The sequence below is a fragment of the Saccopteryx leptura genome, chromosome 6 (genome assembly GCF_036850995.1).
Source record: "Saccopteryx leptura isolate mSacLep1 chromosome 6, mSacLep1_pri_phased_curated, whole genome shotgun sequence".
NCBI classification, from domain to species: Eukaryota; Metazoa; Chordata; class Mammalia; order Chiroptera; family Emballonuridae; genus Saccopteryx; species Saccopteryx leptura.
Genome location: NC_089508.1, coordinates 154,437,560 through 154,463,090, shown reverse-complemented (window position 1 = coordinate 154,463,090; position 25,531 = coordinate 154,437,560). Strand labels below are relative to the sequence as shown.

The following is a 25,531-nucleotide window of genomic DNA, read 5'->3' as shown; positions in this document are numbered from 1 at the left end:
TCCACATCCTCGCCAGCACTTATTCTGTGTTGTTTTGTTGATGAGCGCCACTCTGACTGGTGTGAGGTGATATCTCATTGTGGTTTTAATTTGCATTTCTCTAATGATTAGTGATGTTGAACATTTTTTCATTATGCCTATTGGCCATCTGTATGTCCTCTTTGGAGAAGTGTCAATTCATTTCTTTTGCCCATTTTTTGATTGGATTGTTTATCTTCCTGGTGTTGAGTTTTACAAGGTCTTTATAAATTTTGGTTATTAACCCCTTGTCGGACGTATTGTTGAATATGTTCTCCCATTGTGTAGTTTATCATTTTATTCTGTTCTTATTTTCTTTAGCTGCGCAAAAGCTGTTTAGTTTGATACAGTCCCATTTGTTTATCCTATCCTTTATTTCACTTGCCTGTGAAGATAAATCAGCAAATATATTGCTGCGAGAGATATCGGAGAGCTTACTGCCGATGTTTTCTTCTGAGATGCTTATGGTTTAACGGCTTACATTTAAGTCTTTTATCCATTTTGAGTTTATTTTTGTGAATGGTGTAAGTTGATTGTCTAGTTTCATTTTCTTGCAGGTAGCTGTCCAATTTTCCCGACACCATTTGTTAAAGAGGCTGTCTTCACTCCATTGTATGCTCTTACCTCCTTTGTCAAATATCAGTTGTCCATAAAGGTGTGGGTTTATTTTGGTGTTTTATGTTCTGTTCCATTGATCTACATGCCTGTTCTTATGCCAGTACCAATTTGTTTTGGTTACAATGACCTTGTAGTATAACTTGATATCAGATAGTGTGATAACTCCCACTTTATTCTTCCTTTTCAAGATTGCTCAGGCTATTCGTGTTCCTTTTTGGTTTCATATAAATTTTTGGAATATGTGTTCTATATCTTTGAAGTATTTCATTGGTATTTTAATTGGTATTGTATTGAATTTATAAATTGCTTTGGGTAATATAGACATTTTAATGATGTTTATTCTTCCTATCCATGAACATGGTATATGTTTACACTTGTTTGTATCTTCCTTGATTTCTTTTATCAATGTTTTATAATTTTCTGAGTAAAAGTCTTTAATCTCCTTGGTTAAATTTACTCCTAGGTACTTTATTTTTGTTGTTGCAATAGTGAAGGGGATTGTTTCCTTAAATTCTCTTTCTGACAGTTCATTGTTGGTGTATAAAAATGCCCCTGACTTCTGAGTATTAATTTTATATCCTGCCACCTTGCTGAATTCATTTATCAGGTCCAGTAGTTTTTTGACTGAGACTTTAGGGTTTTCTAAGGACAATATTATATCATCTGCAAATAATGATAGTTTTACTTCTTCTTTTCCAATTTGGATGCCTTTTATTTCTTCTTCTTGTCTGATTGCTGTGGCGAGGACTTCCAGAACTATGTTGAATAAAAGTGGTGAAAGGGGGCACCCCTTCCTTGTTCCTGATCTTAAGGAGATTGCTTTTAACTTTTGCTGATTGAGTATGATGTTGGCTGTGGGTTTGTCATACATGGCCTTTATTATGTTGAGGTATGTTCCCTGTATTCCCACTTTGCTGAGAGTTTTGACCTTGAATGGGTGCTGGATTATATCAAATGCTTTTTCTTTATCTATTGAAATTATCATGTGGTTTTTCTCCTTCCTTTTGTTTATGTGATGAATCACATTGATTGATTTGTGAATATTGTAAATCCCACTTGATTATGATGTACGATTTTTTTCATATATTGCTGGATCTGGTTTGCTAATATTTTGTTGAGGATTTTAGCATCTAAATTCATCAGGGATATTGGCCTAAAATTTTCTTTTTTGTGTTGTCTTTGCCTGGTTTTGGAATCAGAATTATGTTTGCCTCATAAAAGGAGCTTGAAAGTCTTTCTTCCTCTTGAATTTTTTTTAATTTTTTATTTATTTTTTAATGGGGTGACATCAGTAAATCAGGATACATATATTCAAAGATACCATGTCCAGTTTATCTTGTCATTCAATTATGTTGCATACCCATCACCCAAAGTCAGATTGTCCTCTGTCACCTTCTATCTAGTTCTCTTTGTGCCCCTCCCCCCTTCCCTCTCCCTCTCCCCCTCCCCTCATAACCACCACACTCTTATCAATGTCTCTTGGTCTCACTTTTATGTCCCATCTATGTATGGAATAATGCAGTTCCTGGTTTTTTCTGATTTACTTATTTCACTTTGTATAATGTTATCAAGGTCCCACCATTTTGCTGTAAATGATCTGATGTCATCATTTCTTATGACTGAGTAGTATTCCATCCTCTTGAATTTTTTGAAATAGCTTGAGAAGGATAGGAGTTAGTTCGTCTTTGGATATTTGGTAGAATTCACCTGTGAAGCCATCTGCCCCAGGGCTTTTGTTTGTTGGAAGTTTTTTGATAACTGTTTCAATCTCATTTCTTGTAATCAGTCTGTTTAGGTTTTCTGATTCTTCTAGATTGATTTCTGAAAGATTATATGTTTCAAGAAATTTGTCCATTTCACCTAGGTTTTCTAATTTTTTGGCATACAGTTCTTTATAGTTTTTTTTTCAATTCTTTGTATTTCTGTTGTGTTGGTTGTTATTTCTCCACTCTTATTTTTAATTTCATTTATTTGAGTCCGCTTTTTTTTTTTTTTTTTTGGTGAGTCTGGTTAAAGGTTCATCAATCTTGTTTACCTTTTCAAAGAACCAGCTCATGGTTTTATTGATCCTCTGTATTGTTTCTTTAGACTCTATGTCATTTATTTCCACTCTAATTTTTATTATTTCCTTTCTTCTACTACCTCTGAGCTTTACTTGCTGTTCTTTTTCCAGTTCTTTTAGATGCATGGTTAAGTTGTTTATTTCAGCTTTATCTATCTATTTAAGGTATGCCTGTAATGCTATGAACTTTCTTCTTAGTACTGCTTTTGCTGTGTTCCATAAATCTTGACTTGTTTTATGCTCATCATTTGTTTCTAGGAATACTTTTATTACTTTCTTGATCTCATTGTTAATCCACTCATTATTTAATAACATGCTATTTAGTTGCCAGTTGTTTTTGTATTTTTCAGTTTTTCTGTTGTAGTTGATTTCTAGTTTCATGTCATTGTGGTCAGAGAAGATACTTGATATAATTTCAATCTTCTTAAATTTGATGAGACCGCTTTTGTGCCCTACCATGTGGTCTATCCTAGAGAATGTACCATGAGCACTTGAAAAGAATGTATATTCTGCTGCTTTAGGATGAAAGGTTCTAAAGATATCTATTAAATCCAGTTAATCTAGTGTGTCCTTTAAGTCTGCTGCTTCTTTGTTAATTTTTTTTCTTGAGGATCTATCTAGTGATGTTAGTGGGGTATTGAAATCTCCTACTACTATAGTATTGCTGTTGATCTCGCCCTTCATATACTTCAAAGTCTACTTTATATATTTAAGTGCTCCTATATTAGGTGCATAGATATTTATAATGGTTATATCTTCCTGTTGATTTTCTCTTTTCATCATTATGTAGTAACCTTCTTTATCTCTTATTATCACCTTTGTTTTAAAGTCTATTTTTTCAGATATAATTATTACTACCCCAGCTTTTCTTTCATTTCCATTTGTATGAAATATTTTTTCCATCCTTTTACTTTCAGTCTATGTGCATTTCATTTTGAGCTATGTCTCTCATAGACAGCATATGTATGGGTCCTGTATTTTTATCCATGCAGCTACCCTGGGTCTTTTGTTAGATCATTTAATCCATTTACATTTAAGGATATTATTTATCTGTAGTTGTTTATTGCCATTTTGTTCTTCAAAGCTACATTCCTATTTTACTATATTCTTTTCCCTCTTTGATCTGTTTACAACAGGCCCCTTAACATTTCTTGCAGCATTTGTTTGGTTGTAATGAATTCCTTGAGTTTTTTTTTTTTTTTTTGGTCTGGAAAGTTTTTCTTTTATTATTATTAATTTTAGTGGGGTGACATTGATTAATTAGGTACATAGATTCAGAGAAAACATCTCCAGGTTGTTTTGACAGTTGATTATGTTGTATACCCATCACCCAAAGTCAAATTGTCTTCCATCACCTTCTATTTGGTTTTCTTTGGGCTTCTCACCTCTTCGCATGTCCTCCCTCTCCTCCCACCCCTGATAACCACCACACTGTTGTCCATGTCCCTGAGTCTCATTTTTCTGTCCTGCCTATGTATGGAATCATATAGTTCTTAGTTTTTTCTTTTTGTGACAGAGACAGAGAGAGTCAGAGAGAGGGAAAGATAGGAACAGACAGTCAGGAAGGGAGAGAGATGAGAAGCATCAATTCTTTGTTGCAGCACCTTAGTTGTTCATTGATTGCTTTCTCATATGTGCCTTGACCCCGGGGGCTATAGCAGAGTGAGTGACCCCTTGCTTGAGCCAGCCACCTTGGGCTCAAGCTGGTGAGCCTTGCTCAAACTAGATGAACCCGCGCTCAAGCTGGCAACCTCAGGGTCTATAACCTGGGTCCTCTGTGTCCCACTCCAATGCTCTATCCACTGCGCCACCACCTGGTTAAGCAATTTTTAGTTTTTTCTGATTTACTTATTTCACTCAGTGAAATGTTATCAAGGTCCATCCATGTTGTTATAAATGATCCTATGTCATTGTTTCTTATGGCTCAGTAGTATTCCATAGTACATATGTACCACATCTTCTTTATCCAATCTTCTATTGAAGGGCTCTTTGGTTTTTTCTACGTCTTGGCCAATGTGAACAATGCTTCAATGAACATGGGGCTGCAAGTGTTTTTATGCAGCAGTGTATTTGAGTTTGGGTGGTATATACCCAGTACAAGGATCGCTGGGTCATATGGTAGTTCTATTTTTAATTTTTTGAGGAACCACCATATTTTCTTCCATAATGGTTGTACTATTTTACATTCCCACCAACAGTGGGTGAGGGTTTTTTTTCTCCATAGCCTCTCCAACAATTGTTATTACCTGTCTTGTTGATAACAGCTAATCTAAGAGGTGTGAGGTGGTATCTCATTGTAGTTTTGATTTGCATTTCTCTAATACCTAATGAAAATGAGCATCTTTTCATATATCTGTTGGCTCTTTGTATTTCTTCCTGGGAGAAGTGTTTGTTCATGACCTCTTCCCATTTTTTTTATTTGATTGTTTGCTTGTTTGTTGTTGAGTTTTATGAGTTCTTTGTATATTTTGGATATTAGGCCCTTGTCTGTGCTGTTGTTTGAAAATATCATTTCCCATTTAGTTGGCTGTCTGTTTTGTTGTCAGTTTCTCTTGCTGTGCAAAAGCTTCTTAGTCTGATGTAGTCCCTGGGAAGCTTTTTATTTCTCCTTCAGTTTTAAATGATAGCCTTGCTGGATAAAGAAGTCTTGGTGTAGGCCCTTGTTCTGCATTACTTTAAATATTTCCTCCCATTCCTTCTGGCCTCAAGTGTTTCTGTTGAGAAGTCAGATGTCATCCTAATGGGGGCTCCTCTTTAGGTAATAGACTGCTTTTTTCTTATGACTTTAAGTATTCTTTCTTTATCTCTGAGATTTGGTATTTTAATTATGATTTGTCTTGGTGTAGATTTCTTTGGAATTTTCTGTGCTCCTTGAACCTGTGTGACTTTTTCCTGCATCAATTTAGGAAAATTTTCAACTATGATTTCTTCAAACAAGGTCTCTATCCCTTGTTCTTTCTCTTCTTCTTCAGGAACCCCTATGATGCGGATATTATTTCTCTTCATGCTGTCACAGAGCTCTCTTAGAGTTTCCTCAGACTTTTTGAGTCTCTTTTCTTTTTGCTGCTCTGCTTCTGTGCCTTTGTTTATCATGTCCTCTAACTCACTGATTTGATCCTCAACTTCATCCTTCCTGGTTTTAATTCCTTCCATTGTGCTCTTCATTTCTGATATTGTATTTGTCATTTCTGACTGATTCTTTTTTATTATTTCAATGTCCTTTTTTATACTTGATATCTCTTTATTTAGGTGCTCATTATGTCCATCTATTGTTATTCTAAGATCTTTGAGCATCCTAACAATCGTTATTTTAAACTCTACATCTGGTAATTCGGTTTTATCTGACTCATTGTATCCTTTTCTGAGGATTTCTCTTGATTCATTTAGGTTGCATTTCTCTGCCTTCCCATTTTGCCTATGTATAAGAAGGTTTTGGCCACAGGAGTCCAATTGGTGTGGCCAGTCTGCAGACCTTCCACCCCCTTTGCCACTGCCTTGGGCATTCGGGTATGGGCATTGCTGGCATCAGCCCGCTGTGGCAGTCACTGCAGTTTCCTCCTCTCCTCCACAGGTGGGGCTGTGTTCACTTGTTGGTGCTACAAGCCCTGGCCAGCCTCAGCCTTCACCCAGCAAGCCTCGGCACCAGAGGCTGGGCTGTGCACCCTTGCTCAGCCACAGATCTTCCCCAGCTTTTGCCTTGCCCCTGCAGGCAGGACTGCTGGCAGGACCCACACTTGCTCATCTGGTCCACAGCGAGGTCAGACTGCTTTCATATGCCCCTTTTGCCCCCATGGCCATCCTCAGCCTCCACCCCCACCAGGTGGGACTGAGCTCATGCTGGGCCTTTGTTGTGGCCGGCCTGGCTTCCTTCCCCACTGATGGGATTGTGCTTCTGCATCTTGCTGCCCCCTGCCCTCCAGAAAGCTCTCAGCAGTGTGGGTGGGAGCGATGCAGCTCAGACTTTAGCACTCAATACTGTATCTCTGATGGCTCCCTCCATCTAAGCAACTCTGCTCTGAGTTTCTTGGGAGAGCTTGTTTGGCTAGCATCCTGCTTCCCTTTGCTGGTATTGCTGGTTCCAGGAAAAATATTCGCTTTAGATTTGGGGAGTGACTCATCCCAGTGGTTAGGGTGGCTGTCCCTTAAAGTGTTTTTCCCTGTGCCTCCTAGATTACACTCTCCTTCTGCTACTCTGGACCTCTCATTTCTCCTTGACCCCCAGAATCTCAGGTGAGTGGTTGTGAAAGAGATTTTCTGTGCAGTCCCTTTCAGAAGAATCCTGGGTCTGAGAAATCAGTCTGTTTCTCACAAACAGTATCCTGGCTTGTTTTGCAACTAAATACTGTTCATATGCCTCTTCTAGGCTCTGGGGCTGCAGGCTGGGGCTTTGGTCCTGGGGCCCAGGACCCTTCCCACTCTGCTAAACTCACTTCCTGCCACATGAGTACCTCCAGGCTGCTGTCCACTCCCGAAGCTGGGCAGCCCTCTCCGCATTTCCACTTTTCCTACCAGTCTCAGTGTGGCTTCCTCAGTGATCTTTGGTTAAAGAGTCCTCTTAGTTTAGTCAAAGTTGGTTTTTCCAGATGATGGTTCTTAAAATTAAGTTGTAAACCACTTTGGTTCTGGGAGGTGGAAGTTGGTATGTCCGCCCACTCCATTGACATCTTGCCACCCCGAATTATTTTTTTTTTGTATTTTTCCAAAGCTGGAAACAGGGAGAGACAGTCAGACAGACTCCCGCATGCGCCCAACTGGGATCCATCCAGCATGCCCACCAGGGGGCGATACTCTGCCCACCAGGGGACGATGCTCTGCCCTTCCGGGGTGCCGCTCCACCGTGACCAGAGCCACTCCAGCACCTGGGGCAGAGGCCAAGGAGCCATCCCCAGCGCCCGGACCATCCTTGCTTCAATGGAGCCTCGCTGCGGGAGGGGAAGAGAGAGACAGAGAGGAAGGAGAGGGGGAGGGGTGGAGAAGCAGATGGGTGCCTCTTCTGTGTGCCCTGGCCGGGAATCGAACCCGGGACCCCTTGCACGCCAGGCCGATGCTCTACCACTAAGCCAACCGGCCAGGGCTCCGAATTTTTATTTCTTAAAAGAAGCTTTTAAACCTTCAGTGGAATATGGGAAAAGGGTTGAAACTAAGAGAAATTATACAGATTTCTGCTATCTAGAGTTTTTATGTAATCCATGTTTATTCTGATGAAGTATCAACTGAATAATATAGAGATATGTAAAAGGAATAGGTCAGTGCTTAGCACCGAATAAGCACTAAATAAAAGATGAAATAACTAACTGACTTGTGGTTGTGTAGTGGTTAGAGCATCACTGCAGGGATGCTGAGGTCCCAGTTTCAAAATCCCAAGTTGCTAGCTTGAGTACAGCTTCACCAGCTTGAATGATGGGTCACTGGCTTGAGCATAGGATCACTGACATGATTCATGGTTGCTGGCTTGAGCTCAAAAGTCACTGGTTAGAAGCCCAAGATCAATCACTTGAGCCAAAGATCTCTGGCTTGAGCAAGGGGTCTCAGGCTCGGCTGGAGCCTCTGCCATTTCTCTTTCAGACATATATGAAAAGCCATCAATTAACAACTAATGTGCCACGATTATGAGTTGATGCTTCTCATCTCTCTTTCTTCAGGCTGGTCTTTGTCTCTATTTATTTATTTATTTTTTTACAGAGACAGAGAGAGAGTCAGAGAGAGGGATAGACAGGGACAGACAGACAGGAATGGAGAGATGAGAAGCATCAATCATTAGTTTTTTGTTGCACATTGCGACACCTGAGCTGTTCATTGATTGCTTTCTCATATGTGCCTTGACCACAGGCTTTCAACAGCCTGAGTAACCCCTTGCTTGAGCCAGCGACCTTGGGTCCAAGCTGGCGAGCTTTTGCTCAAACCAGATGAGCCTGTGATCAAGCTGGCAACCTCAGGGTCTCGAACCTGGGCCCTCCACATCCCAGTCCAATGCTCTATCCACTGCACCACCACCTGGTCAGGCTGTCTCTATTTCTTGAGTAAGATTTTTAAAAAGGCCTGACCAGGCTGTGGTGCAGTGGATAGAGCATTAGACTGGGATGTGGAGGACCCAAGTTCAAAACCCCAAGGTTGCTGGCTTGAGTGTGGGCTCATCTGGTTTGAGCAAGGCTCACTAGCTTGAGGCCATGGTCGCTGGCTTGAGCAAGGGGTCACTCGGTCTGCTGTAGTACCCCAGTCAAGGCACATATGAGAAAGCAATTAATGAACAACTAATGTGTCATAGCAAAGAATTGATGCTTCGCATCTCTCTCCTTTCCTGTCTGTCTGTCCCTATCTGTGCCTATCTCTGTCTCTGTCACACACACACACACAAACACACACACACACACACACACACACCAAAAAAAAAAAGGAAAAAATGGTGTAATAACCAAGAAAAGTTAAGAAATGAGTGAATTTTCTTCAAGGACTTTATAAATGATGATTAATAACAACAATAGCAATGCATTGTTTCTTCGTGGGGCTTTAGATCTATGTGTAGTGATTCCTTGGAAAATCCCTGTGTAGGACAGATGTCATTATTCTCACTTATTAAAAAGGAAACTACACTTACAAATGGTTAGTGACTTACCAACATTATGTAACCAATAGGTGGCAACATTAAGCATAAGATGTCCTGGCCCTTTAGTGATGGCTGCTAATCTTATAACAGTCCAACCTTTTCCTCAGAGCCCCTATCACATCCTGATTCCTTAAGCTATAAATAAGGGGGTTGAGCATTGGGGTAAGGACTGTATAGAAGATAGAGGCCACCTTGTCATGGCTGGGTGCCCTGTAGTGCCTAGGCCTCAGGTAGATGAACATGGCTGCCCCATAGAAGAGGGAGACAACTGTCATGTGGGAGGAAGAGGTGGCCAGAGCCTTTTTACCAGCCTGAGAAGAGTGCACATGGAGCACAGCCTTCAGGATGTGAGCATAGGAGGCCATGATGATAGAGAAAGGAAGGAGCAGCATGAAGACACAGCAAGCAAATATCACATTCTCAAAAAAAGAGGTGTCTACACAGGCCAGCTTCAACAAAGATAGTGTGTCACAAAAGAAGTGGTTCACTTCTCTCGATCCACAGTAAGGGAAGGTCATTACTACTATCATCTGGATTAAACCATCTACTAACCCAAATACCCAGGAACTCCCTATAATCTGGAGACAGACTTTCTGACTCATGAGGATAGGATAGCATAGTGGGTGGCTAATTGCCACAAAGTGGTCATAAGCCATGAGTCCCAGTAAGAGTCCCTCAGATCCCACAAGAGAGACAAAAAGACCAATTTGTATGGTACAACCCACAAAGGAGATGGACTTCCTACCAGACAGGAAGTTGAATGCCATCTTTGGCACATTGCTACAGATCAATATGAGGTCCATGATGGAGAGTTGACTGAGGAAGAAGTACATGGGTGTATGAAGTTGAGGTTCTTTGTAGATGAGGAAGATGAGAAGGAAATTTCCACAGAGGGCCACTGTGAACACCATCATAACCACAGAGAAGAGAACAAGGTCAGTTGGACTGTGGGAAAAGATGCCCAAGAGGATGAGGTCATCTGTGGATGACTGATTCAACCACATCTCCATGACTAGGTTGTTTTTCCTGGTCACCTGAGAACATGATAAAAAATATTGGATTATCTGGCATTTTTAAAAGAAATTTTATAAGAATTTATTTGAATCAAAGCAAAGATATGATTGGCATTTCTTTTATTTTTATGACTGGCATTTCTTTATTGACCTCTGCACTGCACACCTTCAGCCAGCTGTTTTGTTTATCACTCCTTAGACCTTAACAACATAAGCTTTGGGACTTGAGGGTACTCCTTTATATCTCCATGACACAGCATTAGGAGCCCTGCTAGTTCATAGAATGGTACACATATCTTTATTGGTACGTATCCTTACCAACAAAAAAGAAACTGAGTTTATTTTATGTCATAGGACATTTTTTTTCTTTTTAAAACTTTTTCTGTTGATTTGAGTGACAGAAAGAGAGAAGTGTCAACTTGTTGTTCTGTTTTGTTTTGCACTTATTGGCTGCTTCTCCTATGTGCCCTAAGGATCAAACCCAGACATCAACGTTCTGGGTGGATGATCTATTCACTGAGCAACCCAGACAAGACCATCATAAGCCCTTTTTGAAAGCAAAATCTTGGCTTTATTATATGATATGGAGTCTTTTATGATATCACACAGAACTGGAAAACTCCCTCTAGCCAGGCTGGACAATTTAGTATAAGAGACCATTTGGATGTGTTACAGAAAGGGAAGGGAATGAAGCATGAGTTGCTCATTAGTGTATATATTTCTCTATGTTCTGAGGATTTTTTCAGGCTAGCCATTTGTTATATTTATAATATAGATAAAGTGCTCTCTATTGCCTCACATGAGAAGAGAGTTACATTTGGATACCATTGCTCTCTCAATTATGTTGGGTTGACATGAAAGATGCAGCGCTAATGGGGAGAAGCAATGGTTTGGTGCTCAATCCTCAAGAACAGTAAAGTCTTCGATTGTATGACTACTTTAAAAATAACCCAGGATACAGACTCAGTAGGTGTTAGCTAATAAACACATACATGTCATATCTGCTTGCTAAGTTATCTTCACTAGGAACCAAAGAGCCTTCTTTATAAATAAATTTCCAATATCTTCCACATGACTTTCTGAATAAATGAAGCACTTAATCTTTGTGTTATAAAATTTGCAATTAATTTATTTGGAACATGTCAATGAAATGGTGTTTCTCTTGATTTTGGTCAAGAAAATTTTCTAAATATGTTACATGAAAGGAAACCAGACACATGGCCTAATTTTACATGAAAATAAGCAAATTAAGGAATCAATGTTGTGTATATTAACATAACTCCTTTGAAGATCGTAACAATAGCTAAACCCAAGGGAAGAGAGAATATATAATTATAAATAACTACATATTCTAACCACAACTCTTTTATTGTTTTCACACTCTCATTCAGTTATCTTATCTTCATCATCAAAGGCATTTCTAGTTTTCAGGCTTCTCCCTTTTTCTCTCTAATCATCCTCTTCTAATTTCACCTGTCCCTTTATCCATGCAGGACTGAACTATCAAGCATTTCCGTGGTTCTACAAGTAGCATAAAAATGAAGTGTTTTTTTCTTAAATTTGTATTAGCTATCCACGGCTATTTAACAAATAGCCCCCAAATTTAGCAGCTTCAAATAAAATAAGAAACATTTGCTATTTCACATTTTCTGTGGGTCAGGAAGGTGAGTGTAACTTTGTTGGTTTCCTCTGGTGTTAGGCCCCAGGGGAGGTTACCACAAAGCTCTTGGCCAGGCTGCAGTCCTGCCAAGGGTGGTGAAGAGGAGGTTACATTCCAAGATCACTCATTGGCTGTTAGTGGGCCCCTCATCCTCTTCACAGAGCTGCCTCACTGCAGAGAAACCTTACTTACTTACTTCTCCCAATGAAGGTAATCAAAGACAGATCTAAAGGAAAAACACCTTGCATATAAGCAGCAGTCTTAAAACCTAATGCTGAAAATGATTTCACATGAGTTCTGCTGAATTCTGTTTTTTAGAAGTGAGGCCCTGGCTGAATAGCTCTGTTGGTTAGAGCAATCACCAAACAGAGGTTGGTGGTTTGATCTCCGAAGACATAAAGAAACAGATCAATGTTCTTCTCTCTCTCTCCTTCTTCCTCTCTTGTTGTAAATCAATAAGTAAAAATTTAAGTTAAAAAAGAAGTTCCCTTACCTGTGGTTGCAGAGTGAAGAGAGCATTGACCTGTAATGCTGAGGTCACCTGTTCGAAATCCTGGGCTTGCCGGGTCAAGGCACATGTGAGAAGCAACAACCATGAGTTGATGCTTCCTGCTTCTCCTCCATCTTTCTTTATCTCCCCCCCTCCTCTCTAAAAATCAATAAATAAAATCTAAAAAGAAAAAAAAAGGTGTGAGTCTCAAAATTTAGCCCCTTCTGCTGGGGAGGGGAGGACCAAAGGCATCAATACCAGGAAACAAGGACAAATGGGGACCATCTTAGAGTCTATCTACTACATCCTTCCATGTTTCATCTCAAGCCATGATGACTGAAATAAATAAATTGGAATGTGATTAATTTTATCAGATAAGAAAGATGGTGTTTTCAAGTTGCTCAGAAAACAAAGAATAAAAAATGTGGAGTTTATCAGCCTACCTCATCTGCTGAGAAGAGGCAGGACTCTGCCTGGTCTAGAGACAGGCAAAATTCAATCAGTAAAAATAATATATGACTTTTCACCTACAGTTCTCACATCCATTTTAAATTTGGCCTATAGTCCTCAGTAATGAAAGTATCCTGAGATTATTAACATAGAGATGGGGAAATTGAGCCTCTGAGGAGTTGGCTACATTGTATGTTACATGGTTAGTAAATGTGGGACCAAGACTTGAGAATGGGCCTTTTGAATCTCCGCTCTGAATATTTCACATTATATCAGGTTGTTGTGGGGCAAAAATATCCATAGAAATGCAAGCTACCTTATTTTGGAGAAATTCTTAGTTAAGTGTTTCCAGTTTTCTTTTCTGTGATTCCTGGCTCACCCAGCAGTCTTCTGATGATAATATGGACCTTAAAAGTTGGAGATATTTTTTCTGAAGAGCAGTATGTGTCTTTTGTCAGATACAGTGTTCATCACTGTTAAATTAATTAAATAAGGAGGCAAATAGGCTAAGTGGCTATTATATCTTAGTATATACTATGAAGCAGACCAAACCTAAGCTTCTCACACAAGACCATGATAATGAAACCTAACAAACAGCAACTAGGATTTTCCAGTAAGTCCAAAGGCTTAAATTTAGCCAATTAAATAATTCTCTTGCTTCTGCCTTTTTTTCTATAAAAGTTGGTCCTTTGGTTCCTGTGTTTGGAGCCCTCCTGATCACTTTCAGTTTGATGTAGCCCAATTAAAATTGATTTTTGCTCAGCTCTGGGTAGCTTGGTTGGTTAGAGCAATGTCCTGAAGCACAGAGTGTTGCTGGTTTAATCCCTAGTCAGGGCACATACAGGAGCAGACCTATGTTCCTTTCTCTCTCTCTCTCTCTCTCTCTCTCTCTCTCTCTCCCTCTCTTGCTAAAATAAATAATTTTTAAAAATTTATTGTGACATCAGAGAAATGGCAGTGTAAGAGATACTTCTGAGTTCTCCCCTTAAAATTTCAACAAATTGAACAGCTATAATGCAGTGAAGGAACTCTAGATATGCTCACAGCCATGCCTAAAAGATCTGCACAACATATGGACTGAAGGTGGAAAGGCTTTGAAAAGGGGGACTGAAGATAAAATGCTTTAAAGGTGGAATCTGGACAGGTGATAAGGCAGAGAACTTAATTTTTCTTTCTCCTTTCTGGACTCAGGAAGGGAATCTTATTCTGAGCCAAGAGAGGTGGAGAGACTGAGGGGAGAAGAAGCTGATATAAGGCAGGTACAACAGGAACAGGGTTACTGAGGACTGGCCACTTTGCTTGGCTTGTGATCATCTGGGCATACCAGCACTCAGCCTGCAGTGCTCAATGCATGCTAGGCACAAAGTGCTGGGCTTTCGCAAATCAAGACATGTGCTTTATTGTCGTGCACTGGACCCATTGGGCCAGGCTCATGCAGAGAGATGTGTGCTCCATTGGTGGATGCCTAGCCCATGGAGGTTGGCCCATGTGGTACTGCACACACTAGACCAGCGGTTCTCAACCTGTGGGTTGCGACCCCGGTGGGAGTCGAATGACCAAAACACAGGGGTCGCCTAAAGCCATTGGAAAATACATATTTATTACATTTTAAAATAATTACATTATAAAATATTTTAAAATATTACATTATAAAATAATACAATTTTATACATTTAAAAATAAAGATGTATTTCTGATGGCTTTAGGTGACCCCTGTGTTTTGGTCGTTCGACCCCCGCTGGGGTCACGACCCACAGGTTGAGAACTACTGCACTAGACCCACAGCACTCAAGTGCACTCACCACAGCCAGCACTCTATCAGCTGCCCACACTATTTTCAGTGTCAGGAAAGACCAAAGGGCATCTCTCCAGCCTCCTAGATTGCATCTCCCTCCCCACCCGGTACAAGGAGGGGTGGTGGTGGGTCCCCCACGGCTGACTCTCTGAGGACAATTCCTCCCCTGAGAGGATGAATGGATCAGCTCTGACCCTCTGGTCTGCTGAGATGTGGGGAATAATGAGCAGAGACCTGAAACTGCCACTGCTAAAGCCATAAAGTTGCAAAGCTGTAAAGCTGAAACTGTAAAGCCCGCACAACATGCCCCACTCACTAATGCAGCTGCGTCCCTGCCTACCTCACTAGGATAGCAGAGGACTGCTCAAGAATTTCACAGAGCCAAAACTTGTAGTACAGTGACACCTACTTAAAAAAAATTGTTTCTTGTTAGGTTCTTAACAATACCATTCTCAAATGCCATCAAGGAAGAAAAAAATCAAACATCATGGATACACAAGACAGAGATGTAGTTCAGATGGAAAATAAAAAATCTCCAGAAAAAAGTCTCAATTACATGGAAACATTATAGTTAAATGGCAGAGCATTCAAAATTAAAATTCCAAAAAACTCAATGAGTTGTGAGAAAATACTGATAGGTAATTTAATGAGCTCAAAACAAAATTAATGAACAAAAAAGAGTATTTCACTAAGGATATTGAAACTTTAAAAAGGAACCAAACAGGATAAAAAACTCAATACATGAACTGAAAAATGACATAACAAGTTTATCAAACAGAACAGGCCAGATAGATGACAGAATCAGTGACATCGAAGACAGATAACTAGTGATACTATAGAGAGAAGAAAAGAGTCATGAATTTAAAAAACTGAGAGAGCTCTACAAGAACAGTCTGACTCCATCAGAAAGAGCAATATAAGAGTAATTGGTATATCAGAATAAAAAATTGGTATATCATAATTGATGAGAACTTCCCAAGCCTGCAGAAAGAGTTAGAGTCTTGAATCCAAGAAGCAAACAGAGCACTGAGTTACCTCAATGCAAACAGACCTACTCCAAGGCACACTGTAATGAAATTGTCATCATAATGAAATAAATGACAAAGAATCCTTAAGGAAGCTAGGGAAAAGAAGACTATAACATAAGGGAAGGCCCATTAGTTTATCATCAGCAGAAGAAAGGAAATAGTAAAAAATTAGAGTAGAAGTAAATGAAATAGAGAACAGAAAAACTATAGAAAAAATTAATACAACAAAGAGCTGGTTCTTTGAAAAGATCAACAAAATTGATAAACCCCTGGCTAGACTCACTAAGGAAAAAAGAGAAAGGTCTCATATAAACAAAATCCAAAATAAAAGAGGAGAAATGACCACAGACATCATAGATATACAAAGGATCATAGTAAAACACTATGAAAGATTATGTGGCACCAAATTCAACAATCTAGAAGAAATGGATAAATTCCTAGAACTATACAATCATCCTAGACTGAGTCACAAAGAAATGGAAAGTCTAAACAGACCCATAAGCAGGTAGAAAATAGAAACAATTATCACCCCCCCCAAAAAAACTCCCCCAAAATAAAAGTCAATGACCAGATGGCTACACTAGGGAATTCTATCAAACATTCATTGAAGAGTTGATTCTTATCCTTCTCAAAGTCTTCCAAAAAATAGAAGAAACAATGTTTCCTAACACATTTTATGAGGTCAACAGACCCTCATAGCAAAAGCTGGCAAAAACATTGCAAAAAAAGAAAACTACAGACAAATATCTCTAATGAATACAGATGCAAAAATACTAAACAAAATACTAGCAAATCAAATACGACAACACATTAAAAAATAATACATCACAATCAAGTGGGGTTCATTACAAAAGCAGAAGAATGGTTCAACATATGTAAATAGATTACCACTATACACCATATCAACAAAACTAAAGAACAGAAATCATATAATTCTATCAATAGGTGCAGAGAAGGCATTCGATAAAATACAATATCCCTTTATGTTTAAAACACTCAATAAAATGGGTATAGAAGGAAAGTGCCTCAACATAATAAAGGCCAGACGTGGCAAACCATCAGCTAATATCATACTAAATGGTGAAAAAAATGAAAGCTTTTTCTCTAAAGTCAGGAAAAAGACAAGGCTGCCCACTCTGTCCATTTTTATTTAACATAGTTCTGGAAGTTTTAACCAGAGCAATCAGGCAAGAGAAAGAAATAAAAGGCATTCAGATTGAAAAAAAAAAGTAAAGGTTTCACTTTTTGCAGATGACATGATCCACTATATAGAAAACCCCAAAGACTCCAAAGAAAGACTATTAGAAAAAATAAACCAATACTGTAAGATCACAGGATACAAAATCAATATACAGAAATCCATTGTTTTCATATATGCCAACAATGAAACTTTGGTAAATAAACTAAAAAAATAATTCCATTTACAGTTGCAATAACCATGACAAAAAAATAACTAGGAATTAATTTAACAAAGAATGTAAAGGATCTACATACTGAAAACTACAAAGCATGATTAAAGGAAATTGAAAAAGATACAATGAAATGAAAAAATATTCCATGTTCATGGATTGGAAGAATCAACATAGTTTAAATGGCCATATTATCCAAGGTAATATACAAATTTAATGCAATTCCCATCAAAATTCCAATGTCATTATTTAAAGAGAGGTTTGTCATTTTTTAAAGACAGGTTTGTATGGAACCATAAAAAACCTCAAATAACGAAAGCAATCCTGAGAAAAAAGAACAAAGCTGAAGGTATTACAATATCTGAATTCAAATTATACTTCAGAATCATGGTAATCAAAACACAATGGTATTGGCAGAAAAACAGACACATAGGCCAATGGAACAGAATCAAGAGCCCACAAATACAACCACATATATATGGAGAAATCATTTTCAACAAGGAAACCAAAAACATAATGGAGTAAAGAAAGCCTCTTCAATAAATGGTGGGAAAATTGGAAAGCCACATGAAAAAGAATGAAACTTGACTACAACTTCTCCCCCTGCAAAAAATTAATTCAAAATGGATAAAAAACCTAAACATTAAGATCTGAAACAAATTACATAGAAGAAAACATAGGCAATAAACTGATAAACCTTGGCTGTAGAGAACAATTTATGAATTTAATCCCAAAGGTAAGAAAAGTAAATGTTGAAGAAAAGCCAAAGTACTAAGTAGCTTTCTGTTCCCATCCTGAGAAAGTAAAGGTCAAGACCAAGCATACATGACTGAAGTCAGTCACGTCCAGGGAAGGCCTCAAGGACATGGACGCTTCGCCCTGCTGGAGCTTTCTGTAGGTCAAGAATCAGACAGCAGATGGTGTGGTGTTATGTCTCAGAAAGGGCAAGAGAAATCTTATCAGTTTTGCAAAACTAAATAATAAAATTGTACACTGTATTCTGTTTGTTAGTTTCTTATGCATGATGTCATATTTCTGCTTAGTAAATTGGATAATGATCTCTCTAAGGCACCTCAATCCTGGAGAGATTGGGGTCCTCCACTTGCAGTATTGTCGCTGCCTCATTCCTTTGTGGCTCCTCTTCGTGAAACCCTGAATACTAACAATAAATGGCGCCTGAACAGGGGACGTGAGGAGGAAGTAAGTCTTTGAGACTACTTTTGGTTTTCAACCCAAAGGAACTAGAGGGATTGTGTGGATGGGTAATTCCCTACTCTGGGATAGTAGAGCAATGGGGAATTTCCCATCAAGTGACTACAAAGCCTTTGCCTATTCACAGTTGCTTAAGACATTGTTATATAGTTTCAAAGTCAAAGTTAAGAAAGGAACTCTGGTATTTAGTTAGAAGGCATTGTTATTGGTTTACCCCCACAGGAAAAAAATTTACTTAATATACAACAGTGGAGATTAGTAATGAAGTCTCTCCAGAGAGCTCATCAGAGTGGAGAAATTATTCCTTTAAAAGGCTGGTTTGATGGTAGTGGGTTATCAGAACTTTTTAACTTAGTTTGCCACTCAGCTGGAATTGGGGTGGAGGAGAGGTCTCAGCATGATCAACCTGAACTGTCAGTTGCAGCAGCTATAGGATTTGAGAATGGATAGGAGACTCCAGTACCAGGAAAGTTATAGCTTTTTCTGTTATGGTCTGATTTTCTTTAATATTTTAGCTATAATCCTTTGAACTATCATTTCTTTCTTTCTTATTCTTTGCCTGGAAATTTAGACGGGGGACTCCTGATGGGTCTGATTACAAAATCTTTCAGCGGCTGCGAGTTTTTTTCTCAGGGAGATTTTGATTAGTCCATCCATTGTTAATCTCTGTCAGAAAATGCCCTGACTGAGATCAGGCAGGTATCTTTCTAGTCTGATTGTGCTCTGAAATCCCGGGTTTCTCTCTGGTTTGTCTGATTCTAGTTTCTGTTTAGTTTTTGTTTGATGTTGTCTAAAATGTGATTTTTTTTAAGGCCTGAATTATGTTCTTGCATGCAACAATTGGAAATGCTGGCTCTTATATTGAAAAAATAGTTTTATCCCTACATTTTTTGCTTTAGAATTGGAACTTGTATGGAGTGTCATTTAAATTTAAATTGAATAGAAAATATGGATCCTTAAGACTTGCTAATTAAGTTGATGCATTATAAGATATATTCAGAATTAGAAGAAGTCAAGTAGTAATTCAAGTATTGGGATTAATCAAAATTATATGTTATACTTGTGTTTCTGTGATGTAAATTGTCTTGTTTGTGTGTAAAGATGTGCTCAGATCTGTGAAACAAAAGAATTAAGCAAAATTAAGCAGGGCCCTAATAAGTAATTTCAAGAATTTGTCTCAAGCTGATTCAGGCAGTTGGCTGCTTGCCAGGCCACATCCTGCAAAAGGAGCAACTTTCTGAATTACAGTCTAAACTTTCTTTTTTTTTTTTTCAAGACCAAAAAGGTATTTATTTCTTTTAGTTGACGTATTGACATATAACATTATTTTCAGGTGTGTAACATAATGACTTGCACTGATACTGCTGACAAAAATTAGGGGATAAAAATAAAACATTAATTTTTGTGAGCAGTATAGTTGTATGTATAGTGAAATGATCACCACAGTAAGTCTAGTTAACACCTATCACCATACATACTGGTAGTTACACAGTTTTTTTTTTTTTAGATAGACATAGATAGGTAGGTAGGTAGGTAGGTAGGTAGGTAGGTAGGTATAGGTAGGTAGATAGATAGATGGAGTTTTTTTTAATATTTATTTATTTATTTCAGAGACAGAGCGAGAATCAGAGAGAGGAATAGATAGGGACAGACAGACAGGAACGGAGAGAGATGAGAAGCATCAATCATCAGTTTTTCGTTGCAACACCTTAGTTGTCCATTGATTGCTTTCTCATATGTGCCTTGACTGTGGGCCTTCAGCAGACTGAGTAACCCCTTGCTCAAGTCAGTGATCTTGGATCCAAGCTGGTGAGCTTTTTGCTCACACCAGATGAGCCCGCGCTCAAGCTGGTGACCTCGGGGTCTCGAACCTGGGTCCTTCCACATCCCAGTCCGATGCTCTATCCACTGTGCCACTGCCTGGTCAGGCCAGTTTTTTTTTTTTATGAAGGGAATTTTTATGCCATTGTGAATAATATTGTTACTGTTGTTAACAATAGACAAAATTCTGTATATCACACCCCAATGGTATTTTATAACTGGAAGTTTGTACATTTTAACCCTCTTCACCTATTTCCCTAACCTCCTCGACCCCTCTGACAACCAATTAGAGCTTTTTATTTTTAATAGTCCACATATAAGTAAGATCATATGGCAAGATTTCCTTTATAATGGCTGAATAATATTCCATTGTATACATATACACCACATTTCTTTATTCATTCATCTGATGAACACTTGTTTCCGTGTCTTGACTATTGTAAATAATGCTTCAGTGAACATGTGGGAGTGGGATGTGCGGATATCTTTCACAGTTAGTGTTTTTATTTTCTTTAGCTAAATACCCAAGGCAGTTCTATTTTTGTTTTTTGGGGGGAATCATCATACTACTTTCCATAGTGGCTGTACCAGTTGACATTCCCGATAACAGTGCACCAAGAGCTTCCTTTTCTTCACATCCGCAACACTTATTTCTTGTCAGTTTGGTAGCAGCTATTCCAATAATTGCGAGGTGTTATCTCCATGTGGTTTTGATTTGCATTTCCCAGATGATTACTGATGAGTCTAAACTTTCTGACGTGGAGATTTGACATAGTACTAACCCTTTCAAAACTGACCAAGATAATTTCTTTCTGCCTCCTCCTTCTGTTGTTGGGAGATGTTAGCTCAGACTGTTCTTTCAAGAGCAGAATATTTACAATTTATGACTTGGTGGGAGGATCAGGCTTGTATTCAAGCTAATCAGAATGCTAACGCTAGCCCTCAGGTTAATATTACACAAGAAGAGCTTTTTAGACAGGGACAGTTTGCTGATTTATAACAGCAATATGGGCAAAATATGGAGGCAAGAGTTTGCTCTTATCTCCACAGATATGGGAGACCAGTGGATACCTTCCAGAAAATTGAAGCTTTGGTATGAGTTGGAAGTGAAAGAGAGGGAGATTTGATATCTTTAAGCCATCAGAAGAAGAAATGGAGAGACTAAATCTAGAGCCAAAGGTTATCAGGGAAGTGAAGATTAAGACAACTGCAACACAAAAAGGTGAACCGTCTATTTGGGGCAACTGAAGAAACTTACCCAGGAGGCAGAAAATGTTTTAATTGGGACTAAGACTCCAAAAACATCTTTGACTCTGTTTCTGTCAATGTTGGCTGTTGTGTCTGTAACAGTAAGCGGAACTAACTATTCTTACTGGATTTATATTCCTAGTCCTCCTTTAAATAGATCTGTTCATTGGAAAGACATCCCCTTTTTCTGTTTATCTTAATAATTCTGTTTGGCTTCCAGGACCATTTGACAGCCATGGACCCTTAAGGCCTGAAGAAGAAAGACAGGTTACATCAAATTATATTGTGAGCTCAGATAGATTACCCATTTGTATAGGTGTAAGAAATTATTGCTTAAAGAAAAAAAATCACAGGATTGTTTATAATTTTCCTTGGGATAAAATTAGAAGATATTTTCTTAATCAAGGTAATATGTCTATAGAAATACAAAAATTGCAACAAGATATATATGACACTTTCAGAGAAAAACCAAAATGCTTTTTAGTACACCTTTATTAAGTAATATTGCTGATAAATTATCTGGATTAAACCCTGTTAAATATTTACAATTATTAGAAGCTTCTACAATAAGTGCATTAATTGTCATTGCTGTTTTATGTTTTTTGTATTTGCTTAGTCTAGAGAAAGAGCAGAAGCAACTTGTGTCATTCCGAAGGATGAGCCTTCATATAAACCATAATGTTGCAGAACGAGTTAAAGAAAAAGGGGGGAGATGTTGGAGGAAAGCCAAAGCACCAAGTGACTTTCTGTTCCCATCCTGAGAAAGTGACAGTCGAGACCAAGCATACATGACTGAAGGCTGTTGCATCCAAGGAAGGCCCAAGGACGTGATGCTTGGCCCTGCTGGAGCTATCTGCAGGGCAGGAATCAGACAACAGATAGTGTGGTGGTGTTATGTCTCAGAAAGGGCAAGAGCAATTTAATCAATTTTGCAAAACTAAATAACAAAATTGTACACTGTATTGTATTTGTTAGTTTCTTACCCATGATGTCATGTTTCTGCTTAATAAATTGGATAACTGATCTCTCTAAGGCACCTCAATCCTGGAGAGATTGGGGTCCTTCACTTGCAGTATTGTTGCTGCCTCTTTCCTTTGCAGCTCCTCTTCATGAGACCCTGAATACAACAAGTAAAGGCAAAAATAAATGAATGGGACTATATCAAAATAAAAACCATCTGCACAGCAGAAACAAAGTGACAACAAAAATAAATAGCCAACATAATGGGAGATGATATTTGCAAACAACAACTCTGAAAGGGGGTTAATATCCAAAATATTTAAAGAACACACAATGCTCAGCAACAAATAAGAAAGAGATCCAATTAAAAATGGGGAGAGGACCTGAACAGACACTGCTTAGAAGACATACAGAAGGCCAACAGCTACAAATAACTCCAGAATCTCCATCAGATGCCAACACCCTTCCACAGTCCCAGCACTGGCCCCAAATTCCCAACTTCCTGAGGAATATGTATGATTGTCTTCCTGACACCTCAAACAGAAAATAACAATCCTTTCATGCATTTACCAGAAAATTGGTATCTTCTATTCTCATCTTATTTTTTAAAAATAATACTTTAGTGTTTGAATTATTCAGGTTCAAAATGACCCATTTGAATACTCCCCACACTCCCTATCAAACAATCCCTTGGCCATGTTGATTTGCCTTTTATGGAGACTCTTGCTCTATTTTCTATTTTCTATATTCTCTATTTTCACCCCTGCTGTCACCATTCAGTGCATCACCATTTTGCCAGCATTTGTGCGCTGGCCCAGACTGCTTCTCCTTGCAAACCACATGCTGTAGGCACCTCACAGAGTATCCCCGTGGGTCATGTCTGTTCAAAACTGAGCAGAGCTCCACCTCTAACAGATTGATGTCCCCAGTGGTCTGTTACCCTTTTCTACCTTTTCATCCAACCGCAGTTCTAACCAAGCCCTGCACTCCACCTAAACTGATATCTGCAGCTTGCCAAATACAACTTCCGTTTGCCTCTTTTGGATTTGCTCATGCTGTTCCATCCATTCAGCAAATCTTCCTTTGACCTGCTTCTGTTGACAAAGGGCCCCCAACTGCCCTTACACTAGGAGATCCCTTTCACTGTGGTCTCCCACATCACATGCATTGACACAAGAACATTCCCCATGGGTGCAGTTGTAGTTCAGAGCTGCCTCAGACTGGGCTCCCTGCCTCCCCACCCAGAAGTAGGAGGATTAACCTCATCAAAAATCAAGACAGATTGGCCCTGGCCGGTTGGCTCAGCGGTAGAGCGTCGGCCTGGCATGCGGGGGACCCGGGTTCGATTCCCGGCCAGGGCACATAGGAGAAGCGCCCATTTGCTTCTCCACCCTCCCCCTCCTTCCTCTCTGTCTCTCTCTTCCCCTCCCGCAGCCAAGGCTCCATTGGAGCAAAGATGGCCCGGGCGCTGGGGATGGCTCCTTGGCCTCTGCCCCAGACGCTAGAGTGGCTCTGGTCTCGGCAGAGCATCGCCCCCTGGTGGGCAGAGCGTCGCCCCTGGTGGGCGTACCGGGTGGATCCCGGTCGGGCGCATGCAGGAGTCTGTCTGACTGTCTCTCCCCGTTTCCAGCTTCAGAAAAAAAAAAAAAAATCAAGACAGATCATGTCACTTTGTGCTCTAGCTATACCATCACCCTCAGTTTCCAACACACTCAGGGCCAGGCCAATCCCTACAATGTCCCAAGCCAACACACTCAGGGCCAGGCCAATCCCTACAATGTCCCAAGCCATACAAGACCTGCCACTGACCCATCACTGTGGCTGCCATTCCCACACTCAATGCTAGGACAGGGGCTTCTCCCTCTTCCTCCCTCAGGGTGCTCAGTTACAGGAACCTCTTAATTTGTTCCTGGAGCAGGCCAGACACATTCCTACCTTAGGGTCTTGACCCTTCCCTCTCAATGGAGTGTTCCTCCTCCCATTATCTCCATGGCTCCCCTGATTTCAGATCTGGTGCCATGAAGAACTCTTTTCAAATGCCCCATAATTCTATACAGATGTGTGTTGACCAAATAACATCATGTGTTATTAATTGACATGGAACTGCAACCTCCGTTTCGAAGATCAAAGAGCCTGGACCCTTCACAGTAGAACTTGTTCTTGACCCAAATAGGAGTTAACCATTGGATTTCTTCATATGACAGACAGTGAATGATATAGTAAGAATTATCTTCAGATATTTACACAAGACAAGAATGTTCTACACAAATGAATGATAGTCACGTCAGGAAGACATTTATTTTGGGTGTATTTATATCTTCCTTATCTCCCTGCAAATGGGAAATGAGGGCATGCCACAGAACATAATCTCTGTGGATAGAACCAGGGTAATTTCCTAAACTAGAAAGGGCCGGTCCACATCCACACCAGGGAAGCAGGCCCCTGCCCCAAATGTGCCCTTGCAACTAATCACATGCAGGTGTGGTGTTGGGAGTGGTATGCAAGAGTGACTCACTGCTCCTACAGCCTTCAAACCATCTTGGCCATATCAAGACTCAACCACCCAACTGAACTCACAGCAGAAATTCCTTCTCCTGTGCTGAGGACACTCAATCCTACTTACTGTGCGCACACCTTCAAGGAGATACATGCCACACCTCTCCTCTCCCCCACCTGTCTTATGGTACTATGTAGTTCATTAATGACACTTCTCTTCCTATTCAGGATGGCTCCCTTCAACTATGAACTTTATACCCACTGAGACCTCAAGATTTCCACCTGGATGGCTACTGGGCACGTTCCACCCAAGTGGCCAATTTTAGCCCTTGGTTTCCCCTGGAGAAATACCTCCTCTCAACTTTTTCCTTTTTAATTAAGGGCAGATCTGTTCAGTTGCCCAGGACACAGCACCTGAGTCTCCTCAAATCTCCTCTCTCACGTCCCAATCATCAGAAACCTCGGCTGGCTCTTCCTTCAAAATACATTATTCACTTCTGAGTACTTCCCACTGCTGCCAGCTCCACCTGGCCACAGTGTCATCTCTACTCCCCGGGATGATGATGATGGCCCCTAACTGAGCTTGCCTTTTAACTCTTCCCTCACCCCTACCCCAGTCTTTTTGCTACATAGTGCTAGAATGAACC

At 39.7% G+C, this 25,531-nt stretch overlaps 1 protein-coding gene and 1 long non-coding RNA gene across 2 annotated transcripts in view; one reads left to right on the top strand and one right to left on the bottom strand.

Moving 5' to 3' along the window:
* The window catches only part of LOC136376721 (uncharacterized), a 432,865-nt gene that overhangs the window by 190,073 nt on the left and 217,261 nt on the right, over nucleotides 1-25,531 (top strand). The gene's annotated exons all lie outside the window — the stretch shown is intronic.
* On the bottom strand, nucleotides 9,365-10,312 carry LOC136376519 (olfactory receptor 2V2-like). Its single transcript, XM_066342623.1, has one exon. It carries the CDS (start codon nucleotides 10,310-10,312, stop codon nucleotides 9,365-9,367), a length of 948 nt encoding a protein of 315 aa, XP_066198720.1.